Raw genomic sequence first — 18,996 nt, 5'->3', positions numbered from 1 at the left:
CCTGATCTCCCACAGATGCTCTGCTAAACCCATAAACCATGACAGTGGATTACCTTTATCATTGATTTAACTGTCACCACTAAAAGTGGTTAGCAGCATGAAATAAGCCAGAAACCGCATTTGAAGCTATGTCCTCCTGAGGCACATATTTCCTTTTATTAGTTCTTAAATTAATTCTTCTTCATTGCATGAAGCGTGCCTTCTTCTCACTTTGCAGGATGGGTGGAACGGAAGTACTGATCACTTTCTGTCTCATGCACCATAATTTTGTACGCTCAACTGCTCTCCCTTCTGCAGCCTCTCCTTCCCAGCTGAGACAGGCCAAGATCACACAACGATGCCTTCCACCATGGGGAAGTCCTTTCCTCACCGAGGTATGACAGCTGCTCTGGACACAGTGAAGGAGAAGGTCATGAGTCTGGGGATGAGTTACGTGTCTTCTGCTGGAGGACAGGACAGGTCCAGGTGAGAATCCCTTGTTACCACGGCTGGACCCCACTGGCACCAGAGCATTTGGCTTGGTGTCCGCACTCGGTTTGCTCCACACAGAAACAGCCTGTGTTTTTCGCTCCTACCAGTCCAGCATCTCCTGGCAGCTCTAAGCACTTCCTTTTTTAAAAGAAAAAACAAGGTTTGATCATTCACTTTTGGGGCTATGCAAAACTTGCCAGCATCTGTTCCATCTGAAAGGGGGGAAAAAACATCAATCCCAGACAAGGAAAGAAAGGAAAAGGAATTAGGTACCAAGTTGTAATGTGAGAAATGAAGCCAAGAAAAACAGCATCTCGAGAGATATTAAAGACAAAAACAAATGCGGTAAACAGGAGCAGAGACAGATTTCAGAGGAAAAGCAGGAAGACAGTGACTAAAGCACCAAAAGTGAAACTGTGTACACATTGGAAACTGAGTCCAGAGTCCTAGGGTTTCTTTGTTCTTGTTTTTCCTACCATTTCACAGAAATCATGATGCTGTCAAGATGCCTCTATACCCAGGGGTCAGTGATGTCAATGAAAGTTGGTGGAGCTGCACTGATTTATATCCATTAAGAAATAACTTTCTGAGATTTCCCAGAGTTACTGGGGTTTAAAATAAAGCCCCGAGAACCCAGATGAAAACAGCATTTGGGGTTATTCTTAAAGCAGGTCAAACTAAAAACTAGATTAAAAATAATTAACAATATTTTTTTAACATTATTTTTTAATAGTTGCAAAGTTTCTAACTTTGGATGGTCACATTTAAACACAACCCTAGAAAAAAATGTCTGTGACACTTTCCTACCAGTTTGAGAGTCATAGCAAATGCCTGCAGAGCTCTGGAAATTCCAGCTCATCAAACAACTCCTTTAGAAAGCAAAATAAGTAAATAATATCTCTGTTGCCCCCAGGCTTTTGTTTAACTTTTCACATTTACTTTCCCACCACTCTCCCCTTCCTTCAAATAGTGATAGGTGAATTTGAAAATAACTTCAGAATGAAGATCTACATTAAAAAACCAACCAATCAACAACAAAAAAACCAAATAACAACACAAACACAACACCATTGTTCATTGTGAAAAAGAATCCTTTTTTTCCTGTTTTTTTTTCTTTTTGTCCCTGAGTGCTTGCCTGGTTAAACTAGAGGTTGCAAATGTTTAGGGGTTGCTTTGCAGCTGAAATCCCTCCTTACCCTCATTCTAAGTGCATGTGCAGAATACAAAGCCACCTGTCACATCCTGTGTGCGTGCTGTCCAAGCGACAGCCCAGGGCTACGCAGGTCTCTCAAAGGCACAAGGGAAACACAGAGCAAACGAAGTAAAACTTGGGAAGAGACCAAGGTTCTGGCTCCAGAATCAGTCCAGTCTCTCCAACCTTGAGAAAAGAAGGCTTAGGGGACACCTCATCACCATGTTTCAGTATTTAAAGGCTGGCTACAAAAAAGATGGAGACTCCCTGTTTACAAGAAGTCACATGGAAAAGATGAAGGGCAATAGGTACAAGTTACTCCTGGGAGATTCCAGTTGGACATAAGAGAAATTTTTCACTATGAGAAAAATCAGCCATCGGAATAATCTCCCCAGGGAAGTGGTGGATTCCCCAATGCTGGACACATAAGATTCAGCTGGACAGGGTGCTGGGCCATCTTGTCTAGACTGTGCTTTTGCCAAGAAAGGTTGGACCAGATGATCCTTGAGGTCCCCTCCAGGCTGGTATTCTGTGGTTCTATGATTCTCCTGCAGTCCCTGAGGCATTGCCACACAGGCCCCCTTCTAGCATCCTGCCACCCACCCACTTCCCCTCCCTTTGGCCGTTCCCTCCCCAACACACACTCAGCAAATAATATCTCCACCAGCTTTGGTGCTGCTGTCTCCGTTCACAGGCATCCATGTTGTGCGCTCTCACAACTGCTCATGCTAGAGCTGAGGTGCGCCTGCAGTGCGAGGTTGCAGCAGGAGTGTCAGCTTGGTTGAAGCTAGCCAAGGCATCCCCACTGCACAGCACAGCCAGTGCTGCACACGCATCCCCAGGCGAGCTACGTCTGTACCTTCCCACTATTTTTTTAATTCTCAAATGATATTTGAAAAGAGAAAAAAACATCACCCCTGGAATTCCCCCCTCCCTCTCTCTTCCCCTTTGATCTTTTTCTAGCAGTGCCTTAATCTGTCTGGGGCCTCTTTCAGATCAAGGTGACACGGATGGAGTGCTCATCTGGTAACAACTAAACCACGCTTGACCGTTTTCACTCCCTAGACCTCTCTTACTGTCAGATTTTATAACCTGATTACTACAGACTTGGGTTAGATTCAGACAGATTGCCTACCAGCGAAAGGCTCAATATCCCATTATCAGATTTGTGAGCCCGCCATTCCTCTTCATTTAGTATGTAATAGAAAGTGTCAGTAATGTCCTGTGGACTTAGGCTTTAAAATGAGTCTTAACTATGTCAGTCAGATGTATGTATCAGGGGATGATACTCCACAGAATCATCTGCAGGACAACAATTTTAAAACATTTTTTATTTAAATATTAAATAAAACACATTGACTAATCATTTTGGTGTACACCTCTCATTTTAACATAAGAAATAAAATGATTGTTCAGTCACAATAAAAAATAAACTATACATCTTAATTAAACCAATCACGAAGTGTCTTTAAATACCCTATTGCATTGCAGTCTGCAGAACAGCACTGTCAGGATACCTACAAAAAAACCCCAGACTTTTAAAATGACCTCTTTTTGCTCCAGCAATATTTTCAAAGAGGTTCTACAGCAATTGGAAAAGAAAAAAAATACTATGAAAGTAAAGTGCTTGTCATTGCTCAGGACAGGAAATAAAATAATCTGTGGCCTTTTGATCCATGGCATTAAACAAAATAAACATTGAAGAGGAAATTCAGCGTTTTAAGTACGTGTGCTACCCCTTACAAAACTGAAGGCAAAGTTGCTGCTTTGTGATGAGCTGGCTTCTTCTTGCCCTCCTCTCCAGTCATCTCCACACAATCTGTTTTTTTGGGTTGGATTTATTTTTTTGTTTTAAACCACTACAAATGAGCATGAGACTTTGGTGTTTTCTCTGCTGCAAGGCACCACTCATTAACAGAAATTCAACTCAAACCATTTTCTCTCGCTTTGAAGCTTCCAGACCACGTAGCAGCAGTGGTGAGCTGGAGATGCACCAATATAGATACAACACACAGATAAAGAGGTCGTTTATGGAGAGCCACAGACAGAGCCACATGACATCTTCAACCCTTCCTACTCTCACCAATTAACCTGGTCAATCTTTGGCTTTTTTCTTTTTAAAAAACAAAAAACAAAAACAAAAAACCAAGTATCTATACTATTTGTAAATGTGTAATACTGCAGGTTGCATGAAGCCACGGTAACTTGAAGGCACCCTGTGTCACACTAGGGCAATGGGTCCTTTAAGCATTTTGACAGAATGCAGCTATTTTCTGACATTCAGATGACAACTTCCAGCTGAGCTGGCTCGCTGTTTGCTCACCTGCTTCCAAAGTATGAACGCCCTACCAGACTCATTTCTGTAGGAGCACAGTCTGCTCTCCCCTTTACAGCTAAGCATGACTTCTCTTGATACCAACAGAAGTCATGCTCTGCCTCGGGAGGGGAGCAGAGTTTATAGCAGAAACACAATATAAGCATATTACAAAATATAAAAAATAACTACTGTTTATATAGTCTTCTGCTTCCTATTTATATACATATACAGCATTAAAAACCATACGAAAAAACACCTATCTAATCCAAAACCTCATTTTGCTAATATGCTAAAAACAAACCAACCAAACACCCAAAGATTGTGCTGTTTTACTCACTTTTAATACAGTTTTGTTCAGAAATAGCTGTACTCCATTAGAGCAGAATTCTGTTATAGCCTACTCCTTTTGTCTTTGTCAGTATATAATTATAACCTCAATATTGCACATTTCCCCAAGAGTCAGTTCTGTTTGGACCCTGATAATGAAATGCATAAAAACATAATTAGCAGCGGAAATAACAACGTGCAGCACTAAGAAATACCCCTCAGGCCACTTTGTAGGCAACCTCCAGGAGGGCTTTTTAAAAAGAAAACCCTTCCCATCACCACACCGCTACTAACACTTCCCTCCTCAGTGCCTCTGCAAGAATATGAAAAAACTTAGTGTTTATAAAAAGATTCCTGAAGACTATTCAGACCAACAAAATTTATGCATGTGTGTAGGTGTGTATATGTATACACGCACACACCACCCCAAAACAAACAACCCTGCAAAAGACCAGACATCATGCAATTTCAATCCTCATACCAAAGGGATACATTTCCAATAGATTACTTGCTTCTGTACTAATTAGAAGGGGACTTTTTTAAACTTTTCAAGCAAGAAGTTCACAGTTTTCATTTAAAGCAGACATAGCTAGGAGGTGTGGAATGGGGATGTTGGTTCCTTTAAATAAAATGTGTGTTATTAGGAGGAAAAAATACAAGAAAAAATGGCAATGCTTCCATTTTTGTCTTCTATGAATGCATAATGCTGCATGCCAATGGTTTTCTGTTTACTTTCTTTAAAAGAGGTAATCATCTTCACAAACCCATAAATGAATATTGTGAAAAAGGGAGGCTCTGGTCCCTTCTTTGAAAAGCCTCTCCCTGCTGTGTCACCACTACTGACAGCTGCTAATCTTGCATAAGAGCAGAGCTGTATTGGTCTGACTTGAGTACAGTACCGAAGAGTTCTTCCCCAACCACATCCCTCCCTGTCCCCACAAATGCCCCACCCATCTTCCCCATCATTATTTTTCCTTTAAAAAATTCAGTTTCTATTCATATTTGTTCAGTGCAAGAACAGTAGAAGCAAAAAGACATACATATTGCTTGTTTCAGTTCTATAAAGTTGCTAGCTTTCTGAGCCAGACAGCCTCTTCACATACTTCAAAATTTATTGCTTCTGAGAGTCACTTGTCCACACCAGCCAGCCATGGACCCACACACGCCATGGAAGAGCGGTGACAGTTCTTCGCAACAAGAGCAGCATGAGCTGTAGCAGCCAGGGCTCTCATTTGACCAGGACGAACTTCCCTAGCTGGTTGGAAGTCAGGTCCTCCATCTCACAATCCCCGTGCTGCAGAGTGACAGCATCATAGCTTGGAGACTGCACAGAGAAACTCTGTTGCTGAGAGAAGTTGGTGCCAACTGGAGAGATGTTGCTGCTGATGTACAGGTGCGTGTCTAGAAGGTGAGCTGCTGAGGACACCGGAGACACGCTGACACCAAAGAAATGAGGTTGGAGCAGTTGGCTGTTGCCAGCAAAGGCCAGCTCAAATGAGTTCTCTCTTTGGAGCTCTGACAACAGAAGAGAATTGGATGCTTTGCAGGTACCTATGCTATCAGAGGAAGGGGCGCCATTTGTTGCAGATGTCTGAGAAGTCTGGGGACAAGCTGTCTGGAGTAGCTGGTGATGCTGGAGCTGGAGCATTCTGGACAAAATCAAGGATGGAAAAGGTTAACTTGCATTCCTTCTTTCTTGCCCCAATTCCTGACCATAATTTCCCCTTTGTTTGCTTCTTTCTATCAAACCTCTCCTTACCCAGCCAGTACAACTAAAGCAAGCTGACCATACCAGGTCGACGTGTTTTCACTTGGCATTTCCTCATGTCGAGAAGGTGACTACCATCAGTTAAGTTATCTAGTCACCATTTGGCTTGCTAATAATAGATGTTCTAGAGACAACATGTGCAGATAAACCGGAAACGCCATTTTCCATCTTGCTTCTATGGGAATGAAGAAGTGTCACCACACATGACATTTGAGGCCACTGGAAATGTGCCTCCTCTGTGGGCTGTAACTTTTCCAAATTACAAGGTCTCACTTCCTTGCCATGGGAAAATTACAGGAGAAGGCAGAGGAGGAAAGAAATCGTTCCCAAAACTAACAAAGAAAAACACAGCTTGCCATGGGGAGAATGTTTTCCTCCATGGTACCAAATTGCTTCTCAATTCAGCAATCTCCAAATATTTGGACGCTGAGATTTTTAAGTGGAAGTGCACGTCCTGTGTTATGCATGCCAGCACAGGAAGCCACAAAGGAAGCCAAGCAGTTTATCTGCTGCCACACAGCAAAGACGGAGGATAGGAATCCCCAGTGACCAACCTCCCAGATCCCTTTTGCTGTGTTTACTTCTTCCTGCTTGCCCCTAACCAAAGTAAACCCAATGAAAAGAGTGAAACTCCTCCCAGCAAGCATCTCACCTCTGCTGTTGTAGCACCTCCTCCAGGAGGCTTCTTCCCTCTCTGCTGCTTCCGCTGCTGCTGTACATGCAAGTGTTCGGCTGCGTGTGTTGGAAAGGGCTCATGGCACTCCTTGCTGCCCGAGATGAGGAGGACTGACACACCTGCCGAGCAAAGCCTTTGATTTTATTCAAGCCGAGAAACCCCTTGGCTCGAGCATTCTTCCGCAGCTGCTGCCTAAAAGCCTTCAAGCCTGTGGGACATGAGGAAAAGAAATGCACTTTAATCCTCCTTAGCATTTGCCTAGGAGCCCCCTGTACAGATCAGCCTTTCTGGGCAGCTGCCTTCATTTGCGTGAGAACTGCGCTAGAAGAGAATGTGACTCTTCAGTTCACATTCACCCCTCTGCCTGATGGGCAGACCAAAATCTATTCAACAGAACAGGCTTTGGGACAGCTGCACCCTGTGTAGATGGACACATGAACAGCAAAGGAGAAACCTGACAGAAATCAGGATGTGCACTCTGTATTTTAGGAGGAAGGTAGAGCCTGCCATCACACTCACAGCAGCAGAAATGTCTTAATGGGCAAGTTGAATCAGTATCTGAGAACCTCTTATCTAGGCACTTTCCTCAGGTCATCCAACCCTGCCCCACGGACCATGAATATAAGACACAGAATATCCAGATGGCTGGCCTCAGTCTAACAATAACATGAGCAAGCAAGTATCTCTGCACGCTACTCTTTTCTAGTGGCAGTTGGAAGGGTGCAATTGCCCAGCAATAAAGCAAGGAAGGCATTACCTTGAGTTAATGAGGTATCAGATGCTCGTCTTCCTTCTTGGAAGCTGACAGGCAGGAGAGAAGCACCTCCCATGCAGCCCTGGACTTGTAACACCGGAGCGTCAGACTGGGAAGCTAGGAATGGCGACGTCATCCTTGCTGTGGCTGGGCTCCCCGTCATTACTTGACCTGCCAAACAGCTGCTCAGGGCCACTGAGCTGTCATTTGAAGATGAAGTAAGGCAGCTGTCTGAACTAGTTCCCTCTGTGGGGCTTGCAGAAGAGGAAATGACTATACCTAGGTAGGGGAAGGAAGGAGAGAAAGAACATTCCCAAGATGAGTACATGAAGGAACAAACATGACATCAGAGCCTTCTGCTCACCTACACCGGCACTAATAAGCAGCCGCAAGCTGAAGAGGTGTCCCACAACTTGTGTTGTCACAGGGCTTTACTCCAGCAAGGGGCCACCAACGAATAACCAAAGATGGGGCTCCCATACTGCCAGAAGGGCTCTGCCAGCAACTCCAGCACCACCAGGCTATGTTTGATCAGGCCTTCAGTATTTCTTTAGCACAACAGCGCCGACACAGGATTACTGTTTTGCGAACAGTTTTGCTTGTTTGTTTAGTTCATGGGTTCTCAAGGTGTACCAAATACAGTTAGTTACGACCTTTTTTTAAAATTCAGGCACGCCCACCTCCCCCAGTACAACAGTGGAAGCAAGCAGAGAAGGGTTATGTCCTGCTTGTGAGAATAATCCCCTCTAAAGTGACCTAGATGCAATACAACAGTGCATCGTCTCTTCCTTAAGGGCCAGGGTTATCTATGGGAAGACAGAAATGTGGAGGGTAGAATCCAGACCTCTTTTCTGGGCCTTCCTATCCAAGACAAGGTAAGATCAACACATACTCCCCAGGCATTTGTCCACTATGGCACTCCTTCTCTGTCTTTTTCCTCTAACTACAGACACCCTTCATCCCTCCCAGACTTACTTACATGGAGGGGCACGCTGATAGAAATGAGTGGTCACTTCAGCCAGTGTGTGCCTCCTGCTGGTGTTGCTAGGGATGCAGATGGGGTGTTCATACTCCTTAATTTCATCTTCCAGCTCCTTCTCTTGCCTTACTTCTTCACTAATGGTGGTTTCCAGCAGGCTGTTGGGGGAGATGGAGCGGTTCCGGAAGAGCCCGTTGAAGTTGGGATCCACAGGAAAGAACACAGGCTGCAAAACACATAAAATCACAGACTGAAGGGTGTTTCGCTTATTTCTACACTACCTTTTCATACTCTTCACAGCCCTGTGGCATGCCTTCAGTAGGCGTATTGTTTGAAAGGCTACCACGACACCACGTCCAAATGCCAAACAAAAGATTGGAGGGAGAGAACAACAGAATCACAACCCCCGTTGTTTTGGATTGACAGAACATAGCTTAGCAGATAACACCAACCTGTAATGGATTGCTCAAGTCACAGTCCATTTCTGCCTGCAAGGATGGCTGAATCAGGTTCTGAGGTTGCTGGTAAAGCACAGATGATCGTAGGTTTTCACTGGTGAGACTGTCCTGAGGCATCTGGAGAGAGAGTGATGCACAGAAGCCATCACATACACCGCAGTTCCACATGACTTTTCAGATACTGGAGGCTCAAGGAATTTCAGAGCCACCTTCCGTGCAAGGTTTCTCCACGTACTTTCTATCAAAATTAACAAAGTTAGTCTTGCAATGCCAACACAAACACAAAACTCCTTCTCCTAAGTTAGGCTGTTTAAAGGCACCCAGAGCATACTTTAAAGGGGTTGGGTGTGAGGAAATGAAAAAGAATGTCAGAGAAACACACAAGCTGACCCATGGAATACTTCTGAGAATCCTACAGGGTATGTAACAAAGAATTCTAACCAATCCATGCCTATGAGGCCAAATTTCCATGAGAAGACTAATCTTCTGGCTCATTATTGACCGGCACTGGGGGCAGACTACTCTTTGGACCATGACCTACAGCCACTTCCCAGGAAACAGGCCATTAATATTCAATCAACCTCCCACTGAAAAACAGTAGGCTGTGTCCTGTCAGGAGGCATCAATACCAAAATTGGTTTTCAGAAGCCTGACAGTTTCCATCTTCTATTTTGCCATAGCAAGGGGCAGAAAACAAGAGAGCAAATGGACACAGCTTCCCTGTAAGTAACGCAATTCCTTACCTCAGCATTGCTGATCTCGGAGCTCCTCGGCCTTTGCTGACGGCCAGTTGCTGTACGACTCGAGAGCTGGCTGCTTCGATACTCCTTGAGGCGCTCCAAGAGCAGGTAATAAATGGCAGCAAAATGGTTGTAGCTGCTGTTTTGTAGAGACTAGGAGACATCGAAAGGACCCTTGAGTTACAGGCAACTCAGGAAATAAGGAGCCAAAGCTCATCACTCATAAAGGCATACTCAAAAATAAGTAAAAATCTGGAAAGGCAGACAAGATTTTACTATACTGTGACACTGGATCAAGGCCAGTCACAGAATGACATATATATGACTGCACTATTGGCATTCTGGTAGTCACTGAAGATGTGTCTAAGGGGCAAGCACTTCTCACCTCAACAGTTCTCTGCCTGTCGATGCCAAGTGTTTGCATGATCCCAAGGACCTGCTCATTGTAGTCACCCAGGTTGGAGTTGTAGTTTTGCATGGAGAAGGACAAAGACTGCTGCTGTTGAAGAGACGGGTCAGCTTGCATCCACTTGTGCTGCTTTATTTGGGAAATGGTTATTCGCTTGGTTGGGTCCACAACCAACATCCGTCGGATTAGTGTTTCACAGTCTGGATGACAAAGACAACTCATGAGCAAGGGGCAAAAATAATAGCCTAGCCACAGGTCACTGCCAAGAAAACTTCACAACAACAGTGTGTTATGTGTATAAAAATGGGAATTAAAGGTTTCTTAGCAGCTGATGCCTGGTCTGACTATCAGATATTCAAAACACCGCAAGAGATGTCCACATACATTTAACTAAAGTAACATATCACTACAGGAAATGCAGCTGTACTGGATACTGGCAGGTTTCAGGTGGCTTTACACCTCGTAGGAGAGCTAGTTTTAAGTGGGTACAGGTTTAGTGATGTTACATCCACTTAAAATAGGTCAGAATTTAGTACAGAACCCATCACATACAGCTTCCACATACAGCTTCCATAGATACTGTTTACTTGTTTATAAACAGGGAATCAAAGTCGTTCACCTATAGCTGCTAAAGGTCAGACTTCAAAAGATACTTTTCCCTTAAAGAGAGAGGCACATTCGCTTGTTTTTTAATCCAAATCAGAGCAAAGTAATAATACTCTTCAGTTCCTTTTTCTCACCAGATTGTTGGAGTGCTCAAGAAACAGTGCTAAGCCCCACTATTTCTGCTCTCCTTGACAGCATAGCCACACTGAACTATATCCCTTCTGCACAGTTCTAATATCTTAGGAGAACTACGCTCATCTCAGCTTTGCAGGCTAGTCTCATTAAAATCCTGTTTTCTCTCTTCTGTGAGTGATTATTTCTCCAGCTAGGGTGTCAAGTATTTTTGTAATCCATAGAGATACTCTAAGAAAGAAGACGACAGCCTTTTAGATGCACCATAAAGCAGATCCCAGAAAAGAAAACGTATGCAACCAGCCCCTCAGCTGTAAGTGCTGCTCTACAGAAACTACTGGATGCATAAAGTGGTTGCCAGCTGCAAAACAAGCCCCATCTGTCATTGCTCCAAAAAGAACCGGACAGCTATTCCTTTATTTGTAGCCCCTTTTCTAACATTAAGAACCTGAAAAAAGCACCTTCGGACATGAAGTAAGGGATGCGGAACCGCCCCTCCAGCACTCTTTGCCTCAGAGTTGGTAAATTGGGTCCATCAAAAGGCAGAGAACCACAGACAAGGACATACAGCACCACCCCAAGGCTCTGTCAATAGAAAACAGCACAGCATGTGAGTGACTACAGTAGAGGCAATGATTTTGAAAGCCCACAGACCCCCACGAAGCATAAAATGAAACTTCTAAGGAACATCAAGCTCACCCATATATCAAGGTGAGGTCCTTCATATTCTTTGCCTTCAAAAACTTCTGGAGCTGCATAAGGTGGGCTTCCACACCAAGTGGAGAGGGGCTCTCCCGACTTGTAGAAGTTTCCAAAGCCAAAGTCTGGAATGAAAGTAAAAGTCTGGGGTAAGGCATGACTCAACCACATACTAATATTTCAGAAGTAGCAGAAAATCAAGAGAAGAGAGCAGATGTATTCTTTTGTTCACTGCCTATTCAATTAAGCTATTCTCTTTTGTCCAGAGGATACGTTCAGAGAAATAGCAGTAATTTTTGTTTTCTTTTCAGTTACCATAAATACACTTGCAGGATCATCCTAAGAAGCCTGAATTGCTAAATGCCTAGTGTTGTTTATAGAGTAACCACGTATTTCTTATTACCTGCTAACTTGATATTCATGTTAGCATCTAGCAGAAGGTTCTCTGTTTTGAGATCCCTGTGCACTATGTGGTGGCTGTGACAATACTCCACTGCTGAAAGAATCTGCCAGAACTTCTTCCGTGCTTCACTTTCACTTAAGTGCCCATTGGAGGTCAGATGATCTGCAAGACAGAATAAAAGAGGTATATGATTTAGAAACACCCAGAGGAAATTTTTCATAATCCTGCAGGTGCTGCACTCACTGTTTGACAGTTGACAACGTCAACTCTGGATTTTTAATCAGAATATATATATTACTCGGCAATGACAATAATAAAGCCATGGCTCCTAAACCTAAATAACTGCTAGCTCTGGCAGTGAGGACTTACCAAACATTTCTCCATTCTTTGCAAACTCAGTAACAATGTAAAGCATATCCTTTGTCTCCATAACCTGTGAAGACACAAGAGGACATGCTTAAAAAAATGCAGACCTCTGTAGTTTCCTTCATTTTTCTAAGTGTATTCTCAAACATATCAGTTCAATTATTTCTTTGACGCAACAGCTGGCAGTGAAAGCATCTAATTTTGCACCACAGTGTTCTTTCCAAGCAAACTGATAATAAGATAACAAATCAATGCTTATGTGACCACAACATACAATGGCTTCTCATGCCATTGTTCTTCTCAGCATTACCATGCCACCTAATTTCCATAAGATAACTGATGAGAATTTCAATAATTTCATACACTTCCATGAATTCCTTTTTTTGTTAAAATACGTACATACAGTTTTACAATTCATTTGATATATTTTCAACATGCAAAGTCACTTAAAGTTTATACGAAGTCTTTGTTTCAAGGTTAGCAGGTACTCAGATCAGGAGAGATATCTGTAACTTGGAAAATCAAAAAATAGTATCAAATACCCCTCTGTTATTTGGTATTGGCCAGGGACATGGCAAGCCTCTCATGCAAGTGACAATAGGCTGCTGTTTGTGTAACGGCAGTGCTTGATGCACATCAACAACTGCCAATATATTGCTCAGTGTTCACCTATCAATCTAGTATAAACTCCCTTTGATACATGTTAATTTGTTCCGTTGAAGGAAGAAAGAACTGAAAACTAAACAATGAATGAGAAATGCCGAGCATTTCCAAATTCACCTTCAGTTACTGCAGCACATCTTTCAAATGTTTCATTTCAAATTTCAAAATATACCACTTCCTTGGAATTGGACTCTCAGGGAGCGGATATTTTGTTTGGGAAGCAGAAGGCTCACAACAGGTTAATAATCAAAAATGCTACTTCAGAGGCTGTAATTTCCAGGCTCCTAACATGTAACTTTTCTGAAGACTCTTGTCCTCCCCTCACTGCAAGTACACACAGACACAAAATTAAAATAAATAAACAGGGAGCAAAGGAAGAGAGGTTCCCAGCTTAAAAAAACTGAAGGAAAGTGTTCTGGGAAAGTTGCCATCTGGATGAAATTAAGACGCTGTGCTGAAACTAAAACAATGATGAAATAATACAAGAACACACACCCTACATTGGTATGTCATCTAATTCCATCCCTGCTTCTCAGTCTCCACCAAGCAGGTAAAGCATCAGTTACAACAACAAAGAAAAGAAAACTTCACTGCAAAGAAATTATGGTCCACTACCAACGTCACTTGCTCCGTGAACCACCATGAGGTGGTTGAACTAGATGGTATTTAACCTGCTTTTCTAAAAGCTTCGAAATAGTATTTTCACCCACGTCATTCCACTGAAATGAAATCAACCGAACTGTTAGAATGTTTCTGTATATCCTATACTGCCCTATGGGCAACAATGACGTCAGATGTTAACACAGAATAATTTTTGTTGTGATGGTTAATACTATAAATATCAAGCACTTCATGTGTGTCAACATCTTTAAAAATAATGCCTTGCCTAAGCACCTGCCTTACTGGCTCATCAGCCTTATACATTAATTAAACTATTAAACTTTTTTTTTTTTTTTTAAGCTCACAAACCCAACGGTAAAATTGCAGCTGATAATAGTGTTTACTACTGCACATGGACTTTCAGACCTGCTGCTTCATCCATCTATTCTTCTCCCCCCCTTGCCTTTCTAGACAGGTCCAGACAAAGTGCAATACCTCATCTTCTTAAATCCACATGGCACTATTTAAGATGATTAAGAGGAATTTATACCAAATGCTAATTAGATTGATTATTTAGAATTTGCAAAGTAGTCCTTGCTCACTATACAGCTGTCATCCTGTTTTCTGCACAACACATTAATTTCTTCTTATTGTTAAAAATACCCATTAGTGAAGAAACTGAACAAATGTAAACGAAAATTCACGTTGTGAAACTCTACAAGGGGAAGGACAGTTAAAATTCACTTTCAAAACTACACCAACTAGAACAGAATAACCAAATGGGTCTTTTTTGACATATTCTAAGATACCAACATCTACTGGCTTTTTCTTTTCTACTTAGATTAGAATTCTAATTCCTAGATTAGATTTCTACTGAAATTGATTTGGTTTAATTGTTGTTGATGTAAAATCCCTTCCATTTATGGCAAACTCAACTTTTGAGCTTTCTTCTCTACTGTCCTACATGAGTTTAAGTCTTCCTCTTATCAAAAGCACTTAAGAAGTTCCAGTCCTCTAAACTGGAAAAGCAGAGGAGTTAGGAAAGGCAAGTTAGTAATACAAGTCCAGATAATCAGTTCCTGGATCTGAAACAAACTGCAGATTGATTTTAACTGTAAATTTTACAGTGCACTTTGTCAAAAAGCTGTTTAATATACCAGAGTCTTGTTTAAAGAATGACAAATTACTCTTAAAAAACTCAGTTTAAGTGTTTTTCAAAAAGTAGTTCAATATGCATTGTCTCTGCAAATATTTGACATAAAATCGTGCAAGAGAAGCGCACAAGCATATCTCATCTGCGTGCTGCACTTCAAAGCTGACCTCTTACCTGGTACAGCTTGATAATGTGTGGATGATTCAAAAGCTTCATTATCTGAACTTCTCTATAAATCTTCTCCAGATTGCTTGGGTCTAACCTTGTTTTGTCTATTATTTTTATAGCAACCTGCAGATTAAAAAAAAAAACAAAAAACAACAACCAAACAAACAAACAAACAAAAAATGAAACAACCGCAGGTTTTATAAAAGAGGTACTCTTACTATTAAAGTTTCTTAGAAAAAAAAGAAGACAACCCCAGCACACACACACACAAACTCACAAAATCCAAGAAAAGTATCTTTTTAAGTATGGACTTGACAAAGCTGATTCTGTTTTTCTGAACCGCACAGAATTCATGACACAGAACATTTTCATTTTTCTTTTCTATGTCAGAGGATTACACATAAGGTAGTGAACAGAACTGCAGAAATTAGCACTGGACAGGATTCAGTAAATCTTTTAATCCATCCCGAGCCAGTGAAAAACAGATTCCTGCAACAGACTGTTTTCTACTGTAGTGACCGATGTGATTTTGACATGCACTACAAATGGAAATACGGTTGCATGCCATCAATAAATAATTTCTGCAAATAACACTACAAGTTCTTTGTTCCTGAAGTGAACAAATCGAATGAAAAAATTAGAGCCGTCTAAAGACTTCAAAAGATCGTTAATTTGTTCGACTCTTCAGCAAACTAAGACGAAGTAATTTAGTGAAGCTACCGTCACACTCGGAAATGTTAACTTCACATATATTCTTGCTCGCTTTTAATTTTACATGAACTCTGTTGAACACACCGGGAAAACTCAAAGCTCCTACTAAGAGCTACATCAACTACTGGTGCTCACTCAGCACGGCGGGCTGAGCCGTCCGCACTTCGCAAAGCTTGATGCTGTTTTCCCTCCTCTCCAGCGCCAGGTTAGTGCACGATGTGTTCAGGGCAGCCGGCCCGCCAAGTGGCAGGCCCTTGGTCCCCCGGTCCCCCCGCCAGCCTCCGCACCCACCTGCGTCTTGGTCACTCGGTGCCTGGCCAGCTTGACCACCGCGAAGTTGCCTTTTCCCAAGGTCCTCTCGATGTCGTAGAAACCGACTCGCAGCGGCCGCTGCTGGGCTTGTCCGGCAGCCGGCACGGAGCTGTACTCTGACATGATCACCATGGCTTAGGCGGGTGGCGGGCAGCGCACGCCGTGCCTAGGAGGGGAGCATCCGCGCTGCCCGGGGACGCGGGGCGCTCGCACCTGCACGGAGAGGGCACAGCACACCCCGTCAAGCCGCGCCCGCCGCCGGACCCCGCTCACAACTCGGCAGGTTCTCCTCCGTCTCTACAGCGGAGCCGCGGCAGCGCCGGCCCCGCTCCCCGTCTCCCCGGTCCGCTCGGCGCTCGCTGCATAACTCGCCGCGCCGGACCCGCGCGCGCGTCGCCGCCGCCCCGCGCGCCACTTCCTCCCCGCCCCCCGGCCGCCTCGCGCGGCCGTTGCCCAACCGCCGGAGCGGCCGTGGAGCCGCCGTACCTGGGCGGGCGGCGGGCGGCGGGCGCTTCTCCGCGGCTGCCGGCGCCAGGCTGAGCCGCCTCGGCGGGGTGTGTGCGCGTGTGTGTGTGTGTGTGCGTGTGTATGTCTGGCGTGCGCCGGGGGGCAGGCGGGAGCACGCGGGATGTCCCGGCCCCCTCTCCCCTCCACCCCCCCTCCCGCCGCCCGCCGCGCTCCGCCGGCCCCCCTCCGCGCACACCCCGCCCTCCCTCCCGCCTCTTCCCCCCGCCCACCGCCGAAAGCCGAGACGGGCCCATTGACGTCACTTTGACGCCAGAGAGACGCGCGCCCAGGCGCGAGGCTGAAGGAGAGCGAGACACCGGGCCGTTGCCAAGGGACGGGCGGTGCTGACGCGCGCGCTGATGGAGCCGTCGCCCGGGAGACGGAGGGGCGGTGACGTCAGGGCAGAGGGAGGGAGGGGGCTGCGGGGTCTCCTGTTCCCCCCCCCCGCCCCGGGCGGGGGGGGGGGGGGGCTTTCTGCTATCACGTGACGCGTCCCTTCTCCCGGCGGGGTCGCCCCCTGCCGGCGCAGCCGCCGCCCGCGCCAGCCACTGAAGCGCGCGGGGCGCCGGCAGCCGCCAACCGTCTGGTGGCCGCCCCACCGCGCCGCTCGCCCGTCCCCTCGGGGAGCTGCTGAGCGCCCGGGACCACCGGCTGCAAGATGCCCGCCGCGGGCAGGGGCTGCCCCCAGCCGCGCTGCCCTGCCGCGGGCCCGGCGGACATGTGGAGACTGCGAGCGCCGCGCCAAGCCCGCTCGACGGGGAGAGGCACCTCGCCGGCGCCAGCGCGCGGGCAGCCCTGGTGACCGCCAGGCCCCCGCTGGTGACCCTGACCCCCCTGGTGGCCCCTTCCCCGCCACGGAGACGGCCCCCACCGTGTGCCGGAGCCCTGGACCCGCCGGGGCTGTGGGGCCAGCGACTGCGGGGCTGTCCCGCTAGCAGCGGGGAAAGTGTGGCTGTCGTCCTGCGGAGGACATTTGTGTCCTAATCCCAAAGCACAAGGAGGGCTACGGCCGAACACCGCTCGCAGCAATGCCCGCGGCGGGACACTGACCCGCCTTCCCCTGCGCAGGGCTGCTTTCCGTTCCCGGGTGTTTCCCGGGTGTGAGTGATGGAGGGGAGCTGTCGGGGGCTCCTGCCGACCATCCTGTCTGGCACCCCCTGTGCGTCCTGGGGACAGCAACCCTGTGGGGTTGTCCACCAGCTGGGCACGGACAGGAAGAGAAGCAATAATAAAGAGCCTATGTATATGTTCAGTCCTGTGATACCTGGCAACTTACTCATACATTCTGAGTGCACCTGCAGTGCTATTGTCTCTGGTCAGCCTGGAATTGAAGCTTAGGAAGCACTCTCTTGCTCACCAATGCTGAAGGAGGCTGTTTGGCATTGAGCCTCAGCATCCTAGAAGTGACCAAGAAGTTCCTCTCAAGGGCAAGTACAAAGCGGCAGATGCATGGGATTCAAGCATGTAGGTCTTCAGCCTTCACACAGCAAGTGACCAAAGTGTTTGTACATTTGGTCTCAAATTTCTGTTTAGCCTTGAAAATAAGTCTTGAATGGTGCCTGCCACATCTGTTATTCAACTTTATCAGCTCTATTAGAGTCAGTGTAGGCTTTTTTCAGATAAGTAATTCTCCAGTCAGTGGTTGGGCCCCTGGCTGGAAGACTGTCTGTCTCAACCCAAACTCCAAGCTTGACCACCGTGACCAATGGCACACTGGATGGTGACCTTCTTCTGCCATACAGAGGCACCATGCAAGTGGGATTTTCCAGACTATTTGAAATAAGGTGGAAGAGGTATAGCTCAGCTTCACAATGAAGATTTCAAAGCATTTGCTATGGTTGTTCTCAGCTGTAGCTGGTGATCTCCTTAGGCTTCATGAATGACTTCTGAGCAACTCACTGTGGGAGGAAAGCCAGCTTATTGTCAGTTTTTGTAAATCCACTCTAAAGACAGGATGGAAAAAATGTGGTCCTCTATATAAATCAAATTACATGATATATGAGCTGTGTATCATCAACACACTTGAGAGAGACCCATCGGGACATTCTAGCGAAGCAAGCAGGGCTTCCTCTGCTCCTATCTAATGAACTACACTGCTTGTGTCCCCTGCTGTAAGGTGGGTGCTGGCCCTTTGGGAGACAAATTAGGCTGTAGGCTCCTTCTCCTAGAATCATGGAGAAATAACACTTGAAATTAACCTCCAAACTTTGTTTACCTTGATGATCACACAAAACGCATGCTGTCCCTGTGCTTATTTACTGTGAGCAGGCAGGCTAGCAGCGTGCGGGGCTTGAGTGGCAGTGGGAGACGGCAGCAGCTTGCAGATGTGGTGGCCAGGAGCTGAAGGACAGGAGCTGCTTACATGGAGCTGGTGGTGTCACCCAGGTCATGGGACTGCTATGTCAGTTTCTGTAAGGGGGTTAATAGCATGCAGCCAGCCAGGGCTATTGTAACATTCAATTAGTGCTTACACAGTGCCTTGAATAACTCACATGAAAAGCTGACTTATTATTATTATCATTATTGTTATTATTAAGCTAACAGTATATTCTCCATGGAGCTCATGAAGAGGAGGTGACGCACAA

At 45.5% G+C, this 18,996-nt stretch overlaps 1 protein-coding gene across 2 annotated transcripts; it reads right to left on the bottom strand.

Annotated features, from left to right (window-relative positions):
* Positions 1 to 2,979: 2,979 nt before the first annotated feature.
* SIK1 (salt inducible kinase 1) lies at positions 2,980 to 16,533 on the bottom strand. 2 transcript variants are annotated; one of them, XR_013923565.1, is made up of 15 exons: positions 16,391 to 16,533; positions 15,884 to 16,117; positions 14,888 to 15,004; positions 12,301 to 12,364; positions 11,932 to 12,093; positions 11,529 to 11,653; positions 11,291 to 11,414; positions 10,068 to 10,291; positions 9,686 to 9,835; positions 8,937 to 9,059; positions 8,485 to 8,710; positions 7,509 to 7,784; positions 6,728 to 6,959; positions 5,348 to 5,956; positions 2,980 to 4,456 (listed from the first exon to the last, which is right to left on the bottom strand). XR_013923565.1 is itself a non-coding variant. In XM_080363212.1 (14 exons), the coding sequence occupies exons 2-14, from the start codon at positions 16,034 to 16,036 to the stop codon at positions 5,536 to 5,538; spliced, it is 2,397 nt and encodes a 798-aa protein (XP_080219338.1). In that variant the 5' UTR covers positions 16,037 to 16,117; positions 16,391 to 16,533; the 3' UTR covers positions 2,980 to 5,535. The 2 variants fall into 2 exon arrangements, 1 of the variants encoding a protein (XP_080219338.1); XM_080363212.1 differs by having other exon boundaries at positions 2,980 to 5,956.
* Positions 16,534 to 18,996: the final 2,463 nt, after the last annotated feature.

The sequence above is a fragment of the Nesoenas mayeri genome, assembly GCF_963082525.1.
Source record: "Nesoenas mayeri genome assembly, chromosome: 1".
Lineage (NCBI taxonomy): Eukaryota > Metazoa > Chordata > Aves > Columbiformes > Columbidae > Nesoenas > Nesoenas mayeri.
Note: the sequence above shows the minus strand (reverse complement) of the source record. Positions and strands in the feature narration are given on the sequence as shown.

What these genes read in the sequence shown, in the direction of transcription:
- SIK1 (XM_080363212.1), bottom strand. Translation starts at nt 16,036, where the DNA reads ATGGTGATCATGTCAGAGTACAGCTCCGTGCCGGCTGCCGGACAAGCC. An exon ending in AAAGAATGGAGAAATGTTTG is followed by an intron (nt 12,094 to 12,300) that starts GTAAGTCCTCAC and finishes TCTGTCTTGCAG; the next exon opens with ATCATCTGACCTCCAATGGG. An exon ending in ACTTGAGCAATCCATTACAG is followed by an intron (nt 8,711 to 8,936) that starts GTTGGTGTTATC and finishes TGTGTTTTGCAG; the next exon opens with CCTGTGTTCTTTCCTGTGGA.